Below are 21,022 nucleotides of genomic sequence, written 5' to 3'. Positions count from 1 at the left end.
CTCACTCGAAAACTCCTTGCCATCGAATCGATTCTGACTCATAGTGACCCTATAGGGCGGGGCAGAACTACCCCGGTGGGTTTACACAGCTGTAACCCTTTGTGTTAGTCTGGGTAGACTAGAGAAACAAATCCGCCGAAGCTCATCTGTAGATAAGTTTTATATAAAGGGTAAGTGTACATTAAGAAATCATCCCAACCCCATGCTGTCCAAGCCCATAAATCCAATATTAGCCCATATGTCCGACACCAATCCACAAAGTCTTCCTTAATCTCACAAAACACATGCAATGACGCCGACTGCAGGAGGAAAGCTGCATCAGTGAACGTGTAAGCATCTCAGCGCTGGCAGGGGTATCCAGACCCAGGTCTTCTGCATCGGGGTAAGTCCATGTGGCTTCCCCTTGGGGATATCTTGCAGGAAGTGACCCTTGACTGCTGAAGCAGGGAACTGGCTAAGGCAGCTGCACCCTGATCTGACCATCAGAAAGCAAGAGACCCAAGAACTAGAAAGGCGAGGCTCACGGAGTATCTCTCTGCCCTTCAGTTAATCCCACATGTTTTATCGGCCAGGTTGGCACAATAAACCTTAACTATCTCACCCTTTAAGAGAGCAGACAGCCTTGTCTTTCTCCCATGGATCCTTCTTTGCTTCTTCTCTTTCCCGGTTTTCTTCATTAAACTCCCATAGGTTGTGCTGCAAAGTAATAATTCTGAGAGTGTGGCGGGGGAGACAACGGAGCTGGGATGCCCAGCAAAGCACGAGCAGGACAGCATTAGAGACAGGCTGACTGGTCGGTCACTCACAGCATGTACCGCGATCAGGAACTGAACCCTTACCCAGAGCGCTTGTTTAGCTTGCATTGCATGCTCTAAGACATCCCCGCACCCCGCCCAAGGTTCAAGGAGAATTTCTTTCAGCTGTAGCCTGAGTGGGTGGTAGGAGAAGGGACTTCCAGGATCACATGCTGGGCCCACCCTCTGCCGAGGTCTGTTCCCGGGGAATCGGATACACCGCTGATAATCTAGTTGAAGGGAGTCCCTGGATGGTACAAATGGTTAAAGCATTGGCTGCTAACTGAGAGGTTGAAGGTTGGAGCCCACTCCTAGGTACCTTGGAAGAAATGTCTGGTGATTTCCTCCTGAAAAAAAACAACTAGTTAAGGGAAGCTCTAAGGAGCACAATTCCCACAGTTCTGCCTCGACACACAAGCGGTCACTAGGAGTGGGGCAGCAACAGTTTTTCTTTTATTTTTTTTAAAATCGTTTTATTGGGGTTCATACAACTCTTATCACAATCCATACATGCATCAATTGTGTAAAGCACATTTGTACATTCGTTACCCTCATCATTCTCAAAACATTTGCTCTCCACCTAAGCCCCTGGCATCAGATCCTCATTTTCCACCTCTCTCCCCGCTCCCCCCTTCCTCATGAACCCTTGATAATTTATAAATTATCATTTTGTCATATCTTACACTGTCCGACGTCTCCCTTCACCTACTTTTCTGTTGTCCGTCCCTCAGGGAGGAGGTTATATGTAGATCCTTGTAGTCAGTTCCCCCTTTCCACCCCACCCTCCCTCCACCCTCCCGGTATTGCCACTCTCAGCACTGGTCCTGAAGGTTGGAGAATTCGGCGGGGGGTGGTGTGGATCTCCTCATTTTGCTGTGTTCCTTGGTTCTGGCTTGGGATGAGCAGTCCTGCTACTGCATGGATGGACATCTCAGGTTAAAGGGCTCCCCGAACTTCTGTGTCTGGCTGGGCTTGAACCAGGGAAGTCCTGGTACAGCGGATGTCCTTGAGCAACGTGATGACATTGTAACCTGTTCATTTTGCGATGGGCTTGTTTTCGAGTGACTTTGCCAACAGATGGATCCTTAGATGAGTCATCCATTTTTTGTTCTATAAAACCCTGGTGTTCATATAAAGGTTCAGTCTCAATTTCCCTGCAAGTGTGGTTTGAAAAACTCTTTAGTATATTATGAGTACATTTTGAAATTTCTTCTTTTGTCACACACATATATACAGTTTTACATATGTGTAGGCATATGATCTCTGTATGCATGCTATTGTGTTTTTTAAAGGGCATTTCCCCTTTGTTTTCCTTATATTTTTGTGGCTCTTCTTTCTCCTACTTTGCCTCGTCTGTCCAGATTCCGTTACCCTCTCAGGTACTCCTATCAACACCCTAATACCCTCCTTCCGTTTCCCCCACCCTCGCTACTCACGGAAATGCCCATCATCTCTCTCTAGCTGCCCTCTTCTATATCAATTCTTCCTCTCCTCACCCCCCCCTTAGATGCAAATACTATATTGTTTTACTGAACAAAATTTGACATTCCTACTTACCTTGTCTTGACTTTTCTAATTTAGCAATAAAAAAAAAAAAGAGTTGTCCCCGAGTTGCTTTAGATGCCAGTGAGCCCAGGTGCATCAGATAAAGAATTGATTTCCCTTTTGAAAGTTACACTTCACCCCACGGGCGCATAGATCTGCTCTGCCGCCATGCCATTCTCTGCCGCAAACGCGTTTGCACTGGTCACTGTTGGGGGCGGAGCTGCAGTCCAGATCCTGTGCCCCATCATTGCAGAGGCTGCCTGCTCTCCGTCGGAGAGATTCTCATGATTGCGTGGGATGATGGGACAAAGACTGTCACCTCCACAGCCTCAAACTCAGTGCTATAGATCCTGAATATGGATTTCGTTGATGTACTCTGCTCACTGAACTCACAGCACATCTTGATCCATGGCTCAGGGTGGCCTTTTCTAGTGTTTTGTTGGAGATATCTAGAGCCCTGCTTTTGGGGGAGGTCTAGGCGAGAGAGAGGGAGAGAGAGAGAGAGAGAGAGAGAGAGAGAGAGAGAGAGAGAGAGAGAGAGAGAGAGAGAGAGAGAGAGAGAGAGAGAGAAATGTGGGACACTCATCAGCATCAAAAGGGCAATCAGAACACAAGGGTGGGGAGGGGTAGATACAAAAGAGGCCCAAGGACTGAACCTAAAAAGTCAGGGAGTCAGGAAAGAGCCCGTAAAGGAGAAGGAGACGCAGCAGCAGCCAGTGAGAGAAGCACCTCTTCCTGGGGCGGAGTGGTGACTGGGGTAGAGAACCCCAGCAAACACGCAGGATGCAGGCACCCGGGATGGGTTTAATCCATTCACCTCTCAGAGGGCAGTGGTAGGGCCCTGTCTCCCACTTTGTGGGGAGATCTCCCCACCCTGTTACTTCTCCTCTGCCTGTATGTGCTGCTCTGGGAGTAGAAAGTTCCCAGCCAGACTGACACTCTTTGTCGACGCTGCTATTTGAAGCTAGCTCACACATCACCACGGAATTGAAGTCACCTTCCATGCTCAGTTCTCTCCTTTCATAGTCACTCCGCTCTACCAACTGCCTTTCCACATGTTAGATCGGATCGGTGAAGAAACGAGGACGTTGAAGGCAGTGGCCCTTTAATTTTCAGCATGTATTTTACATTTCTTGGTTGATTTATGTCATGTTCTGCTTTTATTTGCAGAATATGACACGTACAAAGAAAACATTCCGGAGAGTTACACAACTATCACATCAAGCCAGACAGGACCCAGCAAACCCTCCCCAACCCCCACGCCCAAGTCCCACCCAGCCACCTCCCACCCAGCCCCCCCATGTGTATGCGATTCTTTCTTTTCTTTTTGCCCCTCAGTCTGCCCTCCCTCCTTTATCCTCCTCCTCCTCACTCCTCCCGCTCTGGCCCTCTGCTCATAGCCTGCAAAGTCTTTCCCTTTGGTGTGAATGCCCTTTTCCCTTTTCTCTTTTCTCCCTTTCTGACAATGGTGCCACGGAAGGTGCATCTTTCTGAGACGGACGCAATGCTGTGCATCCCGCCTTCAGTTGTGTCCATGTCCTCAGCTGTGTGACACGCTCCTCATTGTGTTTTCAGGGTTGCGTGTGAATTAGATTTGTGTGTATTCCACTGTGGGTATTAGATTTGTCCTCTTGCTGAAACAAGGGAACCTGCTTTAGCCTGCAGGCAGGCCACATGGTCAATGAGCGTGTGTGTGTGTGTGTGTGTGTGTACATTTGTTACAGGACCGGCACCCCAAGAAACAAGTCCCCTCTCTAAAGACCATCAAACATTGACTCTGAACTGAAAAGTTCTAACAGCATGAGAGAATGCTTCTTTCCTTAACATAACAGGTAGGATGCAGACAATAGAGGTCACATTCTTCTTCTGAACATGAATTTCATTCTGCACTGGTTGTACATAGAAATGTATTGAAATCTATTAAATGTATGTCTTTGGTACGGGTGCAGTACGGGTGTTGGTTCACTTTGCCAAACTCAGATTTAAGGATAAATTTCAATATGTACTAAAGTTAGACAAACCCTTTTCAGTGTTTATAGGACACAGACACAGCCACGGGACATCTAAGCAGCTCATACGGAAACTTTTGTGCCAATGGAGCACATTATAATTAGCAATGTAGCTAATATAAAGATCTGCCATGTGAAGCCCTCAGTTGCTGTACAAGAGGACAAGATGCCCTGCGGCTTCTATTAAGATTACAGCCTTAGAAACCCCCAGGGGACAGTTGTGTCTCACCTGTAGCTGTCACTGTGAGTAGTAATTAACTTGATGGCAGTGTTAGATAAGATACTCAGTAGGCTCATTTGTTGCGAATCCTCAAACCTGAAACCTGTGTCGCTGGGCGCATCATTTCTTTTACACCTAGAAGGTGTCCTAGTGGCACAAGAGTGAAAGGGCTCTGCTTCTAACCCGAAGGTTGGTGACTAGAACCCATTGGTTTTGAGTCGGGAGGAAAAGATGGCTGATTGCGTCTGGAAGAATTTACAGCCTTGGAAAGCCTATCAGGTAGTTCTGCTGAAATGGACTTGAAGGCAGTGACTAATGCTGTATCTAAACACAACTTAAGTAGGCACTTAGGGGGGGGAATTTTATGTACACACACACACACACACACACACACACACACACACACTCACTCCAATTTCCATCCCAATCTTTTCTTTTTCATTGTGGTGACTATATGTTTGTAACAACACCTTTTCCATGTCACGGTTTTCACACGTACATCAGCCCTGTTCCATCGGGTAGGATGACTCACCGCTCCCCGTTTCCAAAATGCTCCATCCAGCCTGGCGGAAAGCCAAGTGTCCTCCCAGCCCAGCAAAGCCAGAAAGGTGCTCACACAACACCTGGTTCAGGCCCTGTCCCATTTGGGGTGAACTGATTTTGAATCAGTCTTGCTTTCAAGCAGCAAGTAAGGAGTCCTATCTGCTCGCACAAATTAGGCTGGATCCTCATTTCCCCAGCGACACAGAGGCTGAGTCAGGCAGCTCTCTGAGCCCCCAGGACCATGCAAGGCCAGCTGTGTCTGATGGGACCACACAGATGATTTGCCGGTGGGGGCAGGTCGGCCGGAAGCGGGGCCCGCAATCGAGGTAATGAAATGGCTTGTGGGGTCTTTTATTTGCATGGAGGTCAAGTTCGTTTATTTGTTTTTAATTTAGCTGAAAGTATAGACTGGTTGAAAGATTCCTTTGTCGGTGGCAATCTTCTGCACTAACCTTCTGGTCTCTCTCCCCTCCCATTTGCAGGATTTTGAAAACACGTGGGAGGCACATTAATCTTCCCGGCGTTGTCAGGAGTGATCAGCGAGTTTTATTAAAAGCTTCAGCCTCTCCTGAAAGGCTCCTTGTCTGAGTTCGAAATGAAAAGGGCGTTCTGACACTCTGGGGCGCACTGTCGGGACCCCTGAGCTGGCCCTCCTGCAGGAAGCTGAGACGCCTCCTTTGTGTGCAGGACCTCCTGGTGACCTTCAGGCTGCCCTCCGTCAGCATGCCCTCTCTGTGCTGGGGGGTCCCCAGTGCCCTGCTGCCCCTCCTCCTCCTGCTGCTGCTGCTTCTGGGCCAGGCCAGCCCCACCTTCGTCAGCGTGAACCTAGGGGTGACTGTGATGAAGGGTCGCTCTGCCTTCCTGTCGGAGGACAATCTCAAGTTTGCTGTCCCCAAAGAGAAGGACGCCTGCAAAGTGGAAGTGGTAGTGAACGAGCCAATCACCCAGCGGGTGGGAAAACTCACCCCACAGGTAAGCCCTATCGGAGGGCGCTGCACTCTCCTGTGTGCGATGCCGGCATGGGGGTGGGAGTGGGAGGAGGCCGACTTTCTGAGCTCAAGTGAGATGCTGAGATGGGTACTCAGGTGGCAGATGTTGGAGTTGCAATTAGCAGGTCGTGCATCGCATTGTTGGTCCATATGGGGTAAACCTTGTTCTAGAACCTTCTAGGCTGACTGGGTTACAATGCTGCGGCCAATAGGATGGGTTCCTAACGACACTAATTAATACCTGTGGAGGGACCCAAAACTCACTGCCGCCGCCAAGTCAATCCTGATGCATAGCGACCCCCTAGAACAGGATAGAATGGCCCCTGTGAGTTTCCAAGACTGTCTTTCTCTGAACTTCGGCCCTTACGCATTGAAGCCCAACTCGTAACCACGATGTCACCAGGGAAGGAGGCAGAGTCAAAAGAATGTATGGATTAAAAAAAAATCCTACTGCCAGTCAACTCACATGTCCAATTTCTCCTCTTCTATTGAAGAGTGCAAATCCCACCAGTTGGACAAGGGCAAGGGAAGGCAACCAGACATCTCTCCGTTTCTCTGTAAGGAGCCGGTGTGTGTGTGTGTGTGTGTGTGTATGTGTGTGTGTGTGTGTGTGTGTGTGTGTGTGTGTGCGCGCGCACACACAGAGGTGAAGCACCCAGCTGCTAGCAGGTTCTTGGAGCCCACGCACAGCGGTGCAGGAGGAAGAATCTAGCCATCTGTCCCCACACCGATTTCAGCCTCGGCAACCCAACGGAACAGCTCTCCTCTGTCCCTTTGGGCCGCTGTGTGATGGGTCGGAAGGCACACAGGCCCAACTCCGGGAGGCATGGGAAAAGGGAAAAGGAGGAACCAGGCGGCTTTTTAAGGGTGGGAGTTGAGGGATGTGGAGTCTTCACCGGAAACTGCCCGACATGACCTCGCCGGCCTCCCTAGTGTGCCCTGGAGATGCAGTACCAAGACTTCAGGACGCTCTTGCAAGGGTGACCTCAGAAGGGCAAAAGCTGGCGGGACCGCATGTTCATCTAGTAACCTCACCTGGACTGTCCTTGAGTAAGAGGTGCTTGGTTAGAAAAGAGATGGGAACATACTTCCCTTTAAGTATTCAGCATTCTTTATAAATGCCCACGTCACGTTTCCATTAATCAAAACCTTCAGACTTTATTCTCTGAGGGCATCCTGTGGTTGGTCTTTTGGGCTTTAAAAGTAGACATTTTTATGTGTTGTCAGAGGGGGTTTACACCGACGCCTGGGAGCAAATTGGCCCTGGTTCCACTGCTTGTTCGGACAGTGGTTGAAATCAGCAAGGACTCATCGGCAAGTGGAGCACTGGGAGCTGTTGCTCTTTCTCAGGATGGTGCTCCCTTCCATCGGCTGAACCTTTCATAGGAATTTCACCTCCGTTTGCTAACGAGACAACCTCCCGGAGGTTATTAAAAAGTGGTGCTAAACTTAAATATCGATGAACAGTTTTTAAAAAAGTGGTACTTAGATGTTATAGACATTTTGATGGGGTGCTTGCTCAACATGATATGTTCTATCTAGTAGATATTCTACACACTACATTTAAAATTTTAGCCCAAAGTTGGAAAACATCAGGGGCTCCCATCCCGGGGGTATTCTAGATGGGACAGCAACCCAATCAATGTCTGGCCCAGTCTACCACAAGAACTATTATTATTGGTTTTTTGGTCAAAGAACTTTAGACAGGCATATAAAACTGGTAGACGTAGGCAATAATGGTCTCAGTCTCTTGGGCAATGTAATCCCATTTTTGGCCATTTTAATAATATTTCTCCTAACATAAATTGTATGCTGTAAATCTATTGGCTTGTCTTCTGTCAGTCGGGGATAGTAGCTCACATGTAGAGCTCAGGTATGCTAAGTGGGATGCATCTAATCCAAAACAAAAGAAAACACCCAAACTCACGGCTATTCCAGCTCCTAGCATCGGATCACCTCAACAGCAGGCGGTGGCAATTCGAACACAGAGCACAGTCAAAGGCAAATGCTCGCATCCTTGGGGGAGAGCAACATAAGGCTCAACTACTAAGCTAACCAGGGTCTCTGATAAAACTGAGTGTCTTTCCATCCATAGTTTTTAATAAAAGTTCTTTAACATATATTTAGAAGTAAGAAAAAACAAAAAGAAGTGAGACTGAGCAGTATTAGGGAAGAAGAGAAGCAAAACTCCCATAGATTGCCTCCGCTCTCAGGCTGTCTGTCCAGGAGTACTTAGCTCAGGGCTCTACACACACACACACACACACACACACACTCACACACACACACACACACACACACACACGTCTCACAAAGGCCGGGCCGGTCTCTCTCTTTTCCCTTCTTAGAAGGGGAAGATTTGCAGCCTCAGAAGTCCCCAAGGGCACTTCTGCTCTGTCCTTAGGGTAGACATGAGTTTGAAGTATTGTAGAAGGCAATTTGGGGCAAGATCGATGACTACTTCTCTCTGTCATCGAGTCAACTCGGACCCTGTAGGACAGGGTGGGACTGCCCCTGTGAGTTTCTGAGACTGTCACTCTTTATGGCAGTGGAAAGCCTCACTTTCTCCTGTGGAGCTGGCTGGTGGTTTCAAACTGCTGACCTTGTGGTTAGCCGTCCAACTCCTAACGTCCACCAGGGCTCCTATGCTATTACTGCTTAGAGGAGACAGTCAGTCAAACACAAAACGGCGAATCGAAGGTTGGTGGTTGGAGCCCACCCTCAGGTGCAGTCATAAGACACACCTGGCATTCTGTTTCAAAAAGCCCACCGCCTGGGAGACCCTGGTGTGCTCTCCTCGTCTCCATCCACGGGGTTGCCGCGCAGAGGTGTCCTCAGCACCACCACCACTGTGCTCACACAGCTCCCTCGGTGGGCTCCTCTCTCGATGCAACTGCAGGTGTTTTCTCCCTCACAGCAAAGGAATTGTCTCCGTCCTGTATGCTCAGTGCTACTTTAATATCCCCAAACCCATTGCCACCGAGTTGCTTCTGACTCACAGGGACCCTGTATGGGATTTCTGAGGTTATCGCTGTTTATGAGAGCAGCCAGCCTCCTCTTTATCTTTCGGAGCAGCTGGTGGGTTGGAACCACTGACCCTGTGGCTTGCAGTCCAACCAATGCTTCTTACCTGACAGCCCCATCAGGGCTCCTTATCATTTGGCCTGTTTGGGGGCACCAGGGAGCAAAAGGGATCTGAGTGCCTCTACTTGGAAGAAACCATTTTGGGTCACAAAGATCAAGGGCTAGAATAGACATCCAAGTCATGTCTATTTCAGACCTTCTTTGGTTTAAAGGCAAAGATCTAGTTACTAGACAGACAATAAAGAGCAGAAACAATCGAGTGCTGAGCTGTCTGGGGCAACTCTTGACTGCAAAGAACTGAGGGTGCGCTGAGTAGTCTCAACTGACTTCTCATTAAAAATCAGACAAAGAACTAGAGCCTGAATACTCAGGTGTGCATTTCCACCGGTAAATCTGATGAGATTGGAATTAATGAGTAATTTTCTCTTCCAAAATCGGTACCAAAGGAGCTTGTTAAAACATGAAGTTTCAAAAAAAAAAACAAACCAAAACAACCATGAAGTTTCATTTGTGTGTGTGTGTGTGTGTGTGTGTGTGTGTGTACCAAATGGTTAAACTTTGAACGATAATGAAATGGGTGCTCTTATGTTAGGAGGACTTGGTCTAATTTCCAGGAGATTGTTCCTGCTTTTCGAATTGTTCTAATAAGTCCAACAACAACAAGCGTCCCCGGTGCTGTCTTCTTGTTGGTTTTCGTTTTGGAATGAGAGCTAGTTTTTAATCCAGGTTGGCGTGGTCCTCCCCAGGCATCCGTCTCCTAGGGAGTGTTTGAAATTCAGCATAACCGAGGGTGCATGCACAACACATGACGCCTAAACATTATTCTTTAATAGCGCTTAATAGTAAGTTGAAAGCAAGCCTTATGTGAACCCATTTCTTGCGAGACGATTGTATTAACAGCACCCTGCTGTGTAATGAACAGTTTCATGCGATTTGCCTCGAAAATGTTTTGTTTAACATCTGTTCAATTAGTGTTTTCATTTCATTACTGAAGTTTGTCTAGTTCAGACCAACAGGTTCATTTTTCCTATTGGATATTTGGGGATTTCGATGGGAGCCCCCCATACCCGCTGTTGAGATAGCCCCCTGACCTCTTCCAGAAGACCAAGTCGATGGCCGCATGCTCTGCTTAGGTTTTAGCAAAAAGGCTTCCTCACCCACAGCACCTCTCGCACCTGATCCAAAGCGAGGGCTTCCCTGGGTGGGGAAGTACCCAGTTGAGCACTGAGCTTGCTCTTTTGAGGAGGAAATGCCACAGTGAGAAAAGATCTCTAGTTTGAACCAGTTTACTGTCATTAAAGTGAGCAATGAGTTAGGAATGTGTGACAATTTAATTATAAATTGTAATTGAAAAGCAGTTGAAGTGGAAAAAAAACAAAGCTAGACAGTAATTAGAACAGGATTTAGCTCTCCTTTGTTTTAGTTAGTAAATTTATGGACAATTATGGTTGTCGCCCTTTATAAAAGGAAAACACATTATGAAACATAAAACAGGTGTTTCTTTTAACAAAGCAGATTGTCTCTTTATTACCATGACTATTTGTCAACGATATGGGGGCAGGCTCTTTCCTTCATCTCCTTCCTGGTTGTCAATTAAAGAGAGGAGCCATTGAAGTCTATGGGAAAAGCGTCATTTGTATCAGTGATGAAGTCTTCCTAGGGTGGGTTGTGTTGCCTGAAAAACGTTTGAGGCTGCAAAAAGGGACAGAGCCGACATCGTGAGCTCAAATCGTCACAAGACATAAATCCTAAGGGGTCTGTCTCAGGGCGCTGTCAGTTCCGATTGGGCAGAATGAGGGTCATGACGTACATGGAAGCAGAGATACTTCTGTAGGCATCTTATTGATTGTGAGACCTGAGTACAGCTCACTGTTATGTTAATTGTACAAAGGAAATTTCTGTCGAATCTCCATTGGTCTCCCATTTCTGCTACTATGCAGGTAACAAAAGCAGTCTTTTGTGAGTATCTGAGAGACAACGGAACGACAGGCTTGCCTCTGTTCTGTGGCACTGGTGTCCGTAGTCAGTGACTTCCTCTTTGCTTTCCCCCCAAAAGTTTTACTGAAATGTAATTCACCTATCATACACTTCCATAGTTCAGTCGTATTTAAAAAGTTGCATATACATTACTATAATCAGTTCTAAAACACCCCACCACTGCGTTTATTATTTGCTCCCCATTTCTCTCCAACCCCCACCCCGAAACCCAGTAAGTCATCACACCAATTATTGTCTCTATACATCTGCCCCTCCTGTGCTTCCTAAAGTAGGAAACAGAGACCCTTAGAAACAGCAAATATATTTTAAAAAGAAAGACAGAAAATAAGACCACCAACAGTATTAAGATACACCAGAGAACAAAACTTCTGTCGAGAAAAAAAGCAAGGAATATGTAAAACTAGAACAAATCCAAAATGGGTGAAGGGGGAGATCAAATGACGAGGCATCACATTATAACATAGTTCCCTCGGTCATAATCCGCTTTATAATAGTGGCTGTCTGACTTCAAGGTTAATCCAGCCCTTCGACTGTGGCCAAAGGGGATCCACCGGGGGCCCAGTCCTTCGACTGTGGCCAAAGGGGATCCACCGGGGTCCCAGTCCTTCAACTGTGGCCAAAGGGGATCCACCGGGGGCCCAGTCCTTCAACTGTGGTCAGAGGGGATCCACCGGGGACCCAGTCCTTCAACTGTGGTCAGAGGGGATCCACCGGGGACCCAGTCCTTCAACTGTGGTCACAGGGGATCCACCGGGGGCCCAGTCCTTTGACAGTGGCCAGAGGGGATCCACCGGGGGCTCAGTCCTTTGACTGTGGTCAGAGGGAATCCACCGGGGGCCCAGTCCTTTGACTGTGGTCAGAGGGGATCTACTGGGGGCTCAGTCCTTCGACTGTGGCCAAAGGGGATCCACCGGGGGCCCAGTCCTTTGACTGTGGCCAGAAGGGCTCCACCAGGGGCTTCTTCCACGTGGGACCCTACAGATGGATGTAGGTACCCCCCTGTCATCCATAGCCTTCTGAAAATTGGGTGTTCACAATTGAAGCTCTGCTATCTTTCCTTCCTCTGTATTTGGATTTTGTTATTTGTGTTTCTTGGAAGTGACTTCATCTTTGGCTATGAAAACTTTCTCCTTAGAAAAGAAATCAAAGTATCAAAAGCGAGGAGAAGGCTAGGTGGGGGCACTTGAAAATGGAATAAAAAGATCATGGATTATCCCCCCCCCCACCCCCATAAATTTTCTGAAGAACTCTCGTCTATAGCCTGATCTTTACTTACCGGTAATCTCTTTTTCTGAATTTCACATTTACAGCCACCGTGAAGACTGGCTATCTTGCACAGTAACAATTGACGCCGGGCTGTAACAGACTCCGGGGTAGGAGGGGAGAGTAATGATGGCCGTGAGGTTCAAGTTATGTATCCATAGGGCCGGGCCATGTGCTTGGTGGTTTGCCAGTTATGTAATGTAGCCATCCTCCATTGTTGTATAATGCTAGTTTCCCCTTAATAACTGCGTATTTGGAATCTAATCAAAGTGAGGAGCGAGTATATGAAAAACTTTCTCTCTCTCTCTAATATGTACACAAACACACATATATACATACATACATATGCATATGTGTGTGTGTATACTCACACACACACATGAATACGAGAACTATAGGGTCCCTGGTGGAGCAGTGGTTAGGCACTGTGGTTAGTGCTCTGTTCCCATAAAGATTAATGACAAGAAGATCCTGGTGCGGGGGGGGGAGCTATGTCCCACGGGGTCACCGCAAGTCAACATTACCAGAACCCAACAATGACAACACAGTGTGCTTGTGTGAGGGCTCCTGTCTGCCTTTGCCTACACATACACATACACGTACACCGTTGCTCGAACCCCGGAAGGGTGTGAGGAAATACGATTTTGACAAAAGGCACCATCTTTTAAATGTGCTGTGGGCTATAAGAAAATCATTATCCAGAGCAGCAATTGCCTCTCAAATATCTGCTTCATCTGCTGGGATTTTCCTAGTTTACAGCTATTATGAAAATATCAGCTATCGGAACAAGGGGGGGCATGGGGGTGGGGTAGAGGTCGTCAGATGGCCACACCACAATGCAATGACAGTCCGTCACTTCTCCAGGAGGCACTCCACTAGTAGAAGAATTTCAAAGAAGACCTTGTGCCCATTTTCTCACACACCTTTGTCCGTTTCTTCGTGTGAACTAGGTTTTTGACTGCCATTTCCTTCCTAACGAAGTCAAGTATGTCCACAATGGCTGCCCGATTCTGGACGAAGACGCAGTGAAGCTCCGACTTTACAGGTAAGCCTCCTAGGAATGCCGCTCAGCCTTTGCCAGAGAACCAGTCTGTGGACTTCCTGGTGGGGGGGTGGTTTTGCGTGTGGACGAGTATTACCCACACGGGGCATGACTGGGTTCCAGACCAGAAAGCGCTCCGGAAACTGAGCCCTGCCCATGTGAAGCAAGCACCGCAGCCACCTTTCCAGGATCGGGATGTGAGTCATCTGTTGGGGGCTTTTCTGTAGTCAGTTCTTGTGCTTGCCCAGGTGTCTCTGGTGTTCTGGTAATAAAGACAATGGCTGCAAAGAAGCAGGGGTGGCTCCCTGAGAGAATTTTCACTTTCATGTGGGAGACCTGGGTTCAATTCCCACCCAACTCATCTCAAGTACAGTCAGCACACCCGCGTTAGCGGAGGTTTGTGGGCTGCGTGGTGCTGACCAGGTTCCAGTGGGGCTGTCAGGCTAAGGCATACCAAGAAGAGGGGCCTCGCCATCCACTTCCAAGATATCGACTCAGGGAAGCCCAACGGATGACAGTGCTTGGCTCCCAGGGCATGTGGTAGTTGAGTCGGCGGCACAAATTGAAGACAGCCAACAACTATAACAGTAGTTATGCAACCTGCGAATACATCAGGGCGTTGTACACTTTCAGAGAGGGTCCTGTCTATGAGTTGTAACTCAATGCAAATTTTAATTATAAACAAGTTCATGGCGATAGACTGGAAGCATAGGCTCCATAGAAGCAACAGAGAACTCAGTGCGGGCCGAGTTAGACCTTAATGTAGTCCCCTCCCTGCGCTCCCTCCCGACTTCGTTCTTATTGCTTTGATAAACCTTTGGCTACAATACCTCAGTGTGACTTGCTCTCAGGCAGTACACCCGTGAAAATGACTTTGGCAGAAGACATTGAAACAGTGGGTCATTCTAGAAAGGCTCCAGTGATTGGCTCCTTCTGCTGACTCCAAGGGAGATCTAGCTCACCCCTCTCTCCTTGCTTCAGGCGGTGGCCTGCAGTCCTTGGCGTCCCTGGTTTGTGGACTAAGCACTCCGTTCCCTTTCTCCTCCCCGCACGGTGTTCTCTTTGTGTGTACCGGTGTGGCTGGGCACCAAATTCCCTCTGCTCACGAGGAGACTGGTCAGTCAGTCCTTGACAAAGGCAACCCTAATTCAGTCTGACCTCATCCTCACTTGATGATATTTATTATGACTCAGGATCGCCTTGAGAGCAGTTGCCTCTAGGGACCGAGACTTTATTTCCTCACTGTGAATGTGGGGTGTGTGTGTGGAGTGGAGACCCAAAGCCCATCTGTGGACAGTTGGACATCTGCTCACAGGAGAGGCACAAGGAAGAGATGAGCCACTCAGGGTGCAGCATAGCACTAGCGAAACACGCAATTTTCCTCTAATTCAGTGGTTCTCAACCTGTGAGTCCTGACCCCTTTGGGGGTTGAACGACCCTTTCACAAAGGTCACCTGATTCATAACAGTAGCACAATGGCAGTTATGAAGTAGCAATGAAAATAATTTTATGGCTGGGGGTCACAACATGAGGAACTGTATTAAAGGGTCGTGGCATTAGGAAGGTTGAGAACCACTGCTCTAGTTATTTAATGTTTCCGTACCCCCACTATCATGATCTCAATTCTACTTTACAAATCATATTAAACCAGAACATGCACACTGCTACAGAGAAGAGCCCACAACACTGGGAATCCGGGATAGATCAACCCCTCAGGGCCAACAATGAGAATAGAGATACCAGGAGGATAAGGGGTGGGGGTGGGGGAAGAAAAGGGGAATTGATCACAAGGATCAACATTTAACCCCCACCCCCAGGGGAACAAACAACAGAAAAGTGGGTGAAGGGTAATAGGACGATATAAGATATGAAAATAATAATCTATAACTTATCAAGGGTTCATGAGAGAAGGAGGGGGAAACGAGGAGCTGAGATCAAGGGCTCAAGTAGAAAGAAAATGCTTTGAAAATGATGATGGCAGCATATGTACAAATGTGCTTGACACAGTGGATGAATGTATGGATTGTGATGGGAGATGTAAGAGCCCCCAATGAAAACATTTAATAATAATTTTAAAAGGCTTTATTTCAAAGAAGGTCACACTCCCTGGAAGCTGGGGTGAGGAACATTGGTTAGAAAGGGGGTTCAGTTCAACCTGTGCACGCATCCCAGGCATGCTCTTTCCTAGGTCTTTCCTGGTTTGTCAAGTTAACAATCAGGCTGACATCAAAGAGCTTGTCTGCGCTGTTAGAAGCAGCCTGGAAAGGATGGAAAAGCAGATGGGTTTGGGCTGCTCCTTCCTTGAGGGTAGAGAGGGTGGGTTGAGGAGCATGAATTACGGGCACGTCAGGGGTTCAGTCATGACTCTATCTTGAGGACATTGTGAAACATAGAATATTCAGAGGAGTTGGCAAGAGTTGATCCGAGTCTGTTGATTGCCCGTGTATCTCTGTTCTAGCTTCTTGGGCAAACTACTTGTCCTCTTGCTGCCTCTTGGTCTTGTCTGTAAAATGGGATGAACAGCGCCTCCTGTCGGTTCTTGTGAGGATTGAATGAGATACTGTTTGTCAAGAATTCGCTCAACTCCTGAGCTGCGAAAAGAGCTCCTCCATTAGAAGCGCCCTGTTGGTGCATTGTTGATCGGTTGTCCCTCTTTACAATGAAGGGCAAGCATCTCTGTCATCTCAGAAACTACCTTGCCTGTGGCGCCCCCACCACGGCAACCACAATGGGATCACACACAGGAAGAATAGTGAGGATGGTGTAGGGCAGGCCAGTGTTTCCTTCTGCTGTGCATAGGGCTGCTATGGGTCAGAACCGACTCGCTGGCACCTAACAGCAATCACAGGGCCTGGATGAAGGGAAGGAACAATGCTGAATACCCTTTTTGTGCCAAGAACCGATAAGACATCCCAAGCGGGCTGTGAATGGCCACTCATGTTGTGGTGTTTCCAAAGAGCACACGGGCCCTGATGCTGCAGGCTTGCTGCTGTTCTTAAATTACATGATGACTTTGCACTCGGGACTGGTCACTCAATCCCCATCTGGATGGTCCATTAGCGAGAGGTGTTGACAGGTGACTGGAGGGAGAGGTGCAGAAGAAGGGGTTGTCGCTAAGGCAATGGAAAAGGAGGCACAGACAAAGAGAGGTGGGAGTTGAGTATGCAACAAAACCCAAATGCTACTTAATCCACACATTTTGTCAGGGTCGCTCCTTACCCTTCGGGCCAGGAACACATATCTGAAGAATCTGAGTGCCCACAAACCTTGCCTTTGCTGCATTTTTCTCCACAGGTTTACTGAAACGGACACCTTCACGGAAACCTTTATCCTGAGGGTCTATCTCCTGGAACCCGACTGCAACATCATCCGCATGAGCCCCAGTGTGCTGGAGGTGTCGGAATTCCATGGGCTGTCCCGGGCCATTGATAAGAACGTGCTCAGCTTTGATTATGGTGGGGCGGCTAACCTGGAGTGCACCGTCAGCCTGGACCCTGTGGGAACCTGGCTGCCCGCCCACGGCCAGATGGTCCTGGTGGAGCCTGGGCCGGAGGGACCGCGTGGAGATCAGCCCCACAGCTTTTTCCCCGAGACGCGTAGGCTATGTTTTCATTATTATCTGGATGCAACTAATCAGCCAAGACTGACTACAGGTCATCACCTTCCACCTCGGCAGACAGTGTTAGTTATTGTCTAGGTGGGACTTTTAGCTAACTGAAAACGTGTTGTATGGTGGATGACCGTGTAGAAACTTTGAGCTCAGAGTCCTGGGGTTGGGAACGGCCCATGGTGTTTGCTCTCTGTGTTAGAGTAGGCAGTGACAGGACCCTATCTGTCCAAGTCTCCGTGAAATCAGTTGGTAGATGGGAGTTGGTGAGATGACATGTAGAACGTGCCTCGTGGGACAGGCTCCGTAATTGTGGGCTGTGCCTGGTTAAGCACTCTGTCGCTCACTGAAGGCCGGTGGGAGGGACAGCCTGGAGATTTCTCCCATAAACATAAGAGCCCAGGAAACTCTATGGGGCAGTTCCAGTCTGTCTTACAGCACTGCTACGAACCCATATTGACGTGAAGGCACACAAGGGCAATATTGTTATTAGCAATACGTCCCTGAATGCCACGCGTGGTTCAGGATCCATGGCCAACCTAAAGGTTGGTGGTTCAAACACAAGCAGTGGCATCACGGGAGAACATTTGGGAAAGCTGTTTGTGTAAAGATTCCAGCCTAGGAGACCCGCTGTGGTCACTGTCCTTTGTCCTGTAGGGTCGAGGTGAGTTGGAGTTGACCGTGAGCAGACGCAACACCACACATGCATAGGCGTGTTCTATGTTCTGTGGACCAGACCAAGAACTACAAGGGAAACTCATAGTGATGATGCCTTGACTGTAGACAGCAGTTTGGAGCTAAACGCACACTCGCCCTTAGCTCTGCTCATTCAGTTCTCACAACCATCTGCTTAAGAAGCAAACTAGCCATTCTGAACACCAGAGAAATGAGACTCAATGAGTCAGTGACCCGTGAGCTTCATGTATCCCACAAGGGTGAAAAATTGGCTTGGGAAAGACGGTTGGAAAGACAATTGTGTTTTCCAGTGGACAGTAGCAAGCAGGTCGGCTCAGGTTTCCAAGACTTATGTAAGAGGAGGTTCCGATGGAAGACTAACTGGGCCTGGCGGGAACTGTAGGAATTGAATGTGTGATGGGCAGCGTGGGGAAAGAATGTCAGTGAGTTGAAATAGTAGAGATTGCATGATGGCGCCCTGAAAGCTGATGGCATGAAGGAATTAAGATCACGGACACTTTAGTGAGTCGGTGGCCTGTTGTCCAGCGGTGTCTAAGCCCCAAAGACACATCCTATTATTATTTTCTCACTGTGATTTTTGATAGCCAAGGGGACTGGTGAGACCACTGGTCAAGTGTTCTTTTCTGTGGCATGTAATGACAAGCTTTTATGAAAACCCACCCAGTGACTCATGGGAGGGTACAAATGAATATTTGGTGGGGAGGGGGGTCAAGAGAGGAATAAATATCCATTGGAGGGAGGATTTGTTTTAAAATGTAACCATCTTTATGTTCCCATGGCTGTCTTAACCCAATGCTGTGCTTTCCAGACCTGGGAACAGAACTGAGGTGTCCAGGTGGAAGCTGTGCGGTCCGAGTGAAGAAAGTAGGACGTCTCAAAGTGAGCTGTGAGGAGTTCCTGCGGATGGGGCTTCACTATCAACACCTGGACCCCCCTTCCCCCAACATTGATTACATCTCCATCCAGCTGGACCTCACAGACAGCAGGAGTAAAATCATATACAAGGTAGAGCTGGGGGTTCTGTGTCTGCTCCCGTGGATCCACGAGCAAGAGATCCACTTCCAGGGGAGCTCATGCTGGCTTCCCTGCCCGGGGGAGGTCACTGTCCTGTGGCGCGTGGAACTGCTTCTGGACTCATTGGAACATTACAGGCCCATTCCACCACTAGGTCCTTAAGATGGCAGCTTTTATCTATAATATCAGCATCAAATGTCCCTTCTCTGACCCCTTTCTAGCCCTAAGATAACTAAGACAACTTGGGAAGGCCTGGGCCTGGTTCTATTTCAACCTTCTTCTTTCTTTACCTTCAACATTTTCAGCTTGGCATCAGACCTGCTGCAACATTTTTTCTTTAACGCGTCTTTGGCCACTTTGGCCATCTTCCCCCACTTTGGCCATCAGCACCTATTGGCAAAAATTAGGAAATTCACCCACCCCCTCTGCAAGACCAGGGGCGATGTGCAGGATGTTTTCAGTCCGGCCGTTGTAGTTGTGGTGGACAATAAGAGTGTCTTGGTTACACTCTTCCAGACCTTGGGAGGGAGAGTTGATCATTGGGAAAACAGACAAAATTCACCTGAATTCCAATGTCCCTTCTTTAAAGAACATTTCATTTCTTTTTGGTGGCAGTATACAGCCGTACACACATCTCTTCACCATTTCTACACCCACAGTTCGGCACTATGGGTTACATACTGCACGCTGAGCCAGGCTTCCACCCCATCACCAAGTATCAAGACTCTGCTCCTCCAAGTTCTCATCTGGGTTTTAGATGAACTGTTGTCAGTTTGAACTCACATCAATAATTCTCTCAAGGAGTGTATGAGACATCCATTCTTCTTGACTGTGGCATCACAGGACAGTTTGGGATCAGGGTACACATGACTTCTGGGCATTCGGTTTGAGGTTTTCCTACAGGATCAGTGGATCTTTCTTTTCAAGCATCCTGCCAGTTCTTCTTGTTGCTGTCTTCACATCGACATGATGACATAAAGTAGGGTCAATGTGCACGACACTGTAAGCATGGACTCGACTAATTCACACAGTGCATTCTTTGGGCACTGGGAAGAACGGAGAAACAGTGCACCTGGGGAAACAACTCAGATTGTGTGCAGGTATAAGATGATCTGAGATGATGCTCAGTGAGAGATCTCCAGCCTGGCCTCTTGCTAGCATTTCTGCTCAGAGGGCCAGTCAGCTATCGAACATTACCCCAAGGAATTGATAAGATAAAGCATGGTAAAACAGGATCGCAGGATTTTAGGATGGAGATCTGGAAAGGGTTTAGAGATAGAGAGTGCAGTGGATCAGCTAGATCTCTTGGGGGGGCCTAAAAGCAATGTTTCCCAAGTGAGCAAGACCACCCCCTAGAGGTGCTGGGATGATCCCAGGGGCTGAAAAAGGAGATACCCACGTTGTATCCTGGATTGTGGGCTATAGAACACACGTTTTTATTGCTAGGGGGGGGGGGGTGCTAAGTAATGTTTTTCTGAAAAGGGGGTGGTAGGGCAAATAAGTTTGGGCAGAAACCTATGTTTTGAAGGGTTTAGTTCCATCTGTAAGGTAATTGCAGGATTAACTCTGGGCCTAGATAGGCTGGGCTCAAACCTCTAACTATTTGCATGACCTTAAGCTTTATGCTTCATTTCCCCCATCTTAAAACAGTACATATTTCTTAATTCAATGCGATGTTTTTTATAAAGCAGGTTGCACAATGCCTGGTGCACAGTAAACACTTCATGTTTTGATTGTGATTAGCCAGCCTTGAAAATAATTGGTTTAGATCAAGCCTCTTAGTTTGTATTATAGTACTGACCGACCCAGGGAGGTAAAATACTTTGTCCATATGCTCATGGATCTTTTCTGGCTGAGCCAAGTCCTGAAGTCTCGTTGTTTGGTCTATTAGCTTTGACTCAATTTTTTTTTTTTTTACTGTTAGTATTTGTCTCCATGACAAAATCAGAGCCGTTTTTCTTTCTGAATAATTTAAAAATTATTTTTCCTATTTTATTGAGTTTGGGAATTTCTTTTATTTATGATTGTATGCCAGTTTTACCAAGAGGGTTTAAATAACTGTATTACTTTATTTAGCATTAACTTACTTAATAGTCAGTATGGCAAGTAATAAAGTATATTATTTTGTGAATATATACTTTTGTATATATTTTGTAATATACTCACTGTAGAGAATAGTTTAAAAACACAAGAAGATATAAAAGAAGAAATAAAACTA

The 21,022-nt window shown here is 47.6% G+C and overlaps 1 protein-coding gene across 1 annotated transcript in view; it reads left to right on the top strand.

Moving 5' to 3' along the window:
• The first annotated feature begins 5,834 nt into the window (after positions 1-5,834).
• Positions 5,835-21,022, top strand: part of FREM1 (FRAS1 related extracellular matrix 1) — a 149,274-nt gene continuing 134,086 nt past the window's right edge. The window contains exons 1-4 of the mRNA XM_075558865.1: positions 5,835-6,083; positions 13,396-13,490; positions 16,782-17,083; positions 18,599-18,795. Of these exons, the coding sequence (XP_075414980.1) occupies positions 5,835-6,083; positions 13,396-13,490; positions 16,782-17,083; positions 18,599-18,795 (843 nt within the window). The remainder of the gene's footprint in view (positions 6,084-13,395; positions 13,491-16,781; positions 17,084-18,598; positions 18,796-21,022) is intronic.

The sequence above is a fragment of the Tenrec ecaudatus genome, chromosome 10 (genome assembly GCF_050624435.1).
Source record: "Tenrec ecaudatus isolate mTenEca1 chromosome 10, mTenEca1.hap1, whole genome shotgun sequence".
NCBI classification, from domain to species: domain Eukaryota; kingdom Metazoa; phylum Chordata; class Mammalia; order Afrosoricida; family Tenrecidae; genus Tenrec; species Tenrec ecaudatus.
Note: the sequence above shows the minus strand (reverse complement) of the source record. Positions and strands in the feature narration are given on the sequence as shown.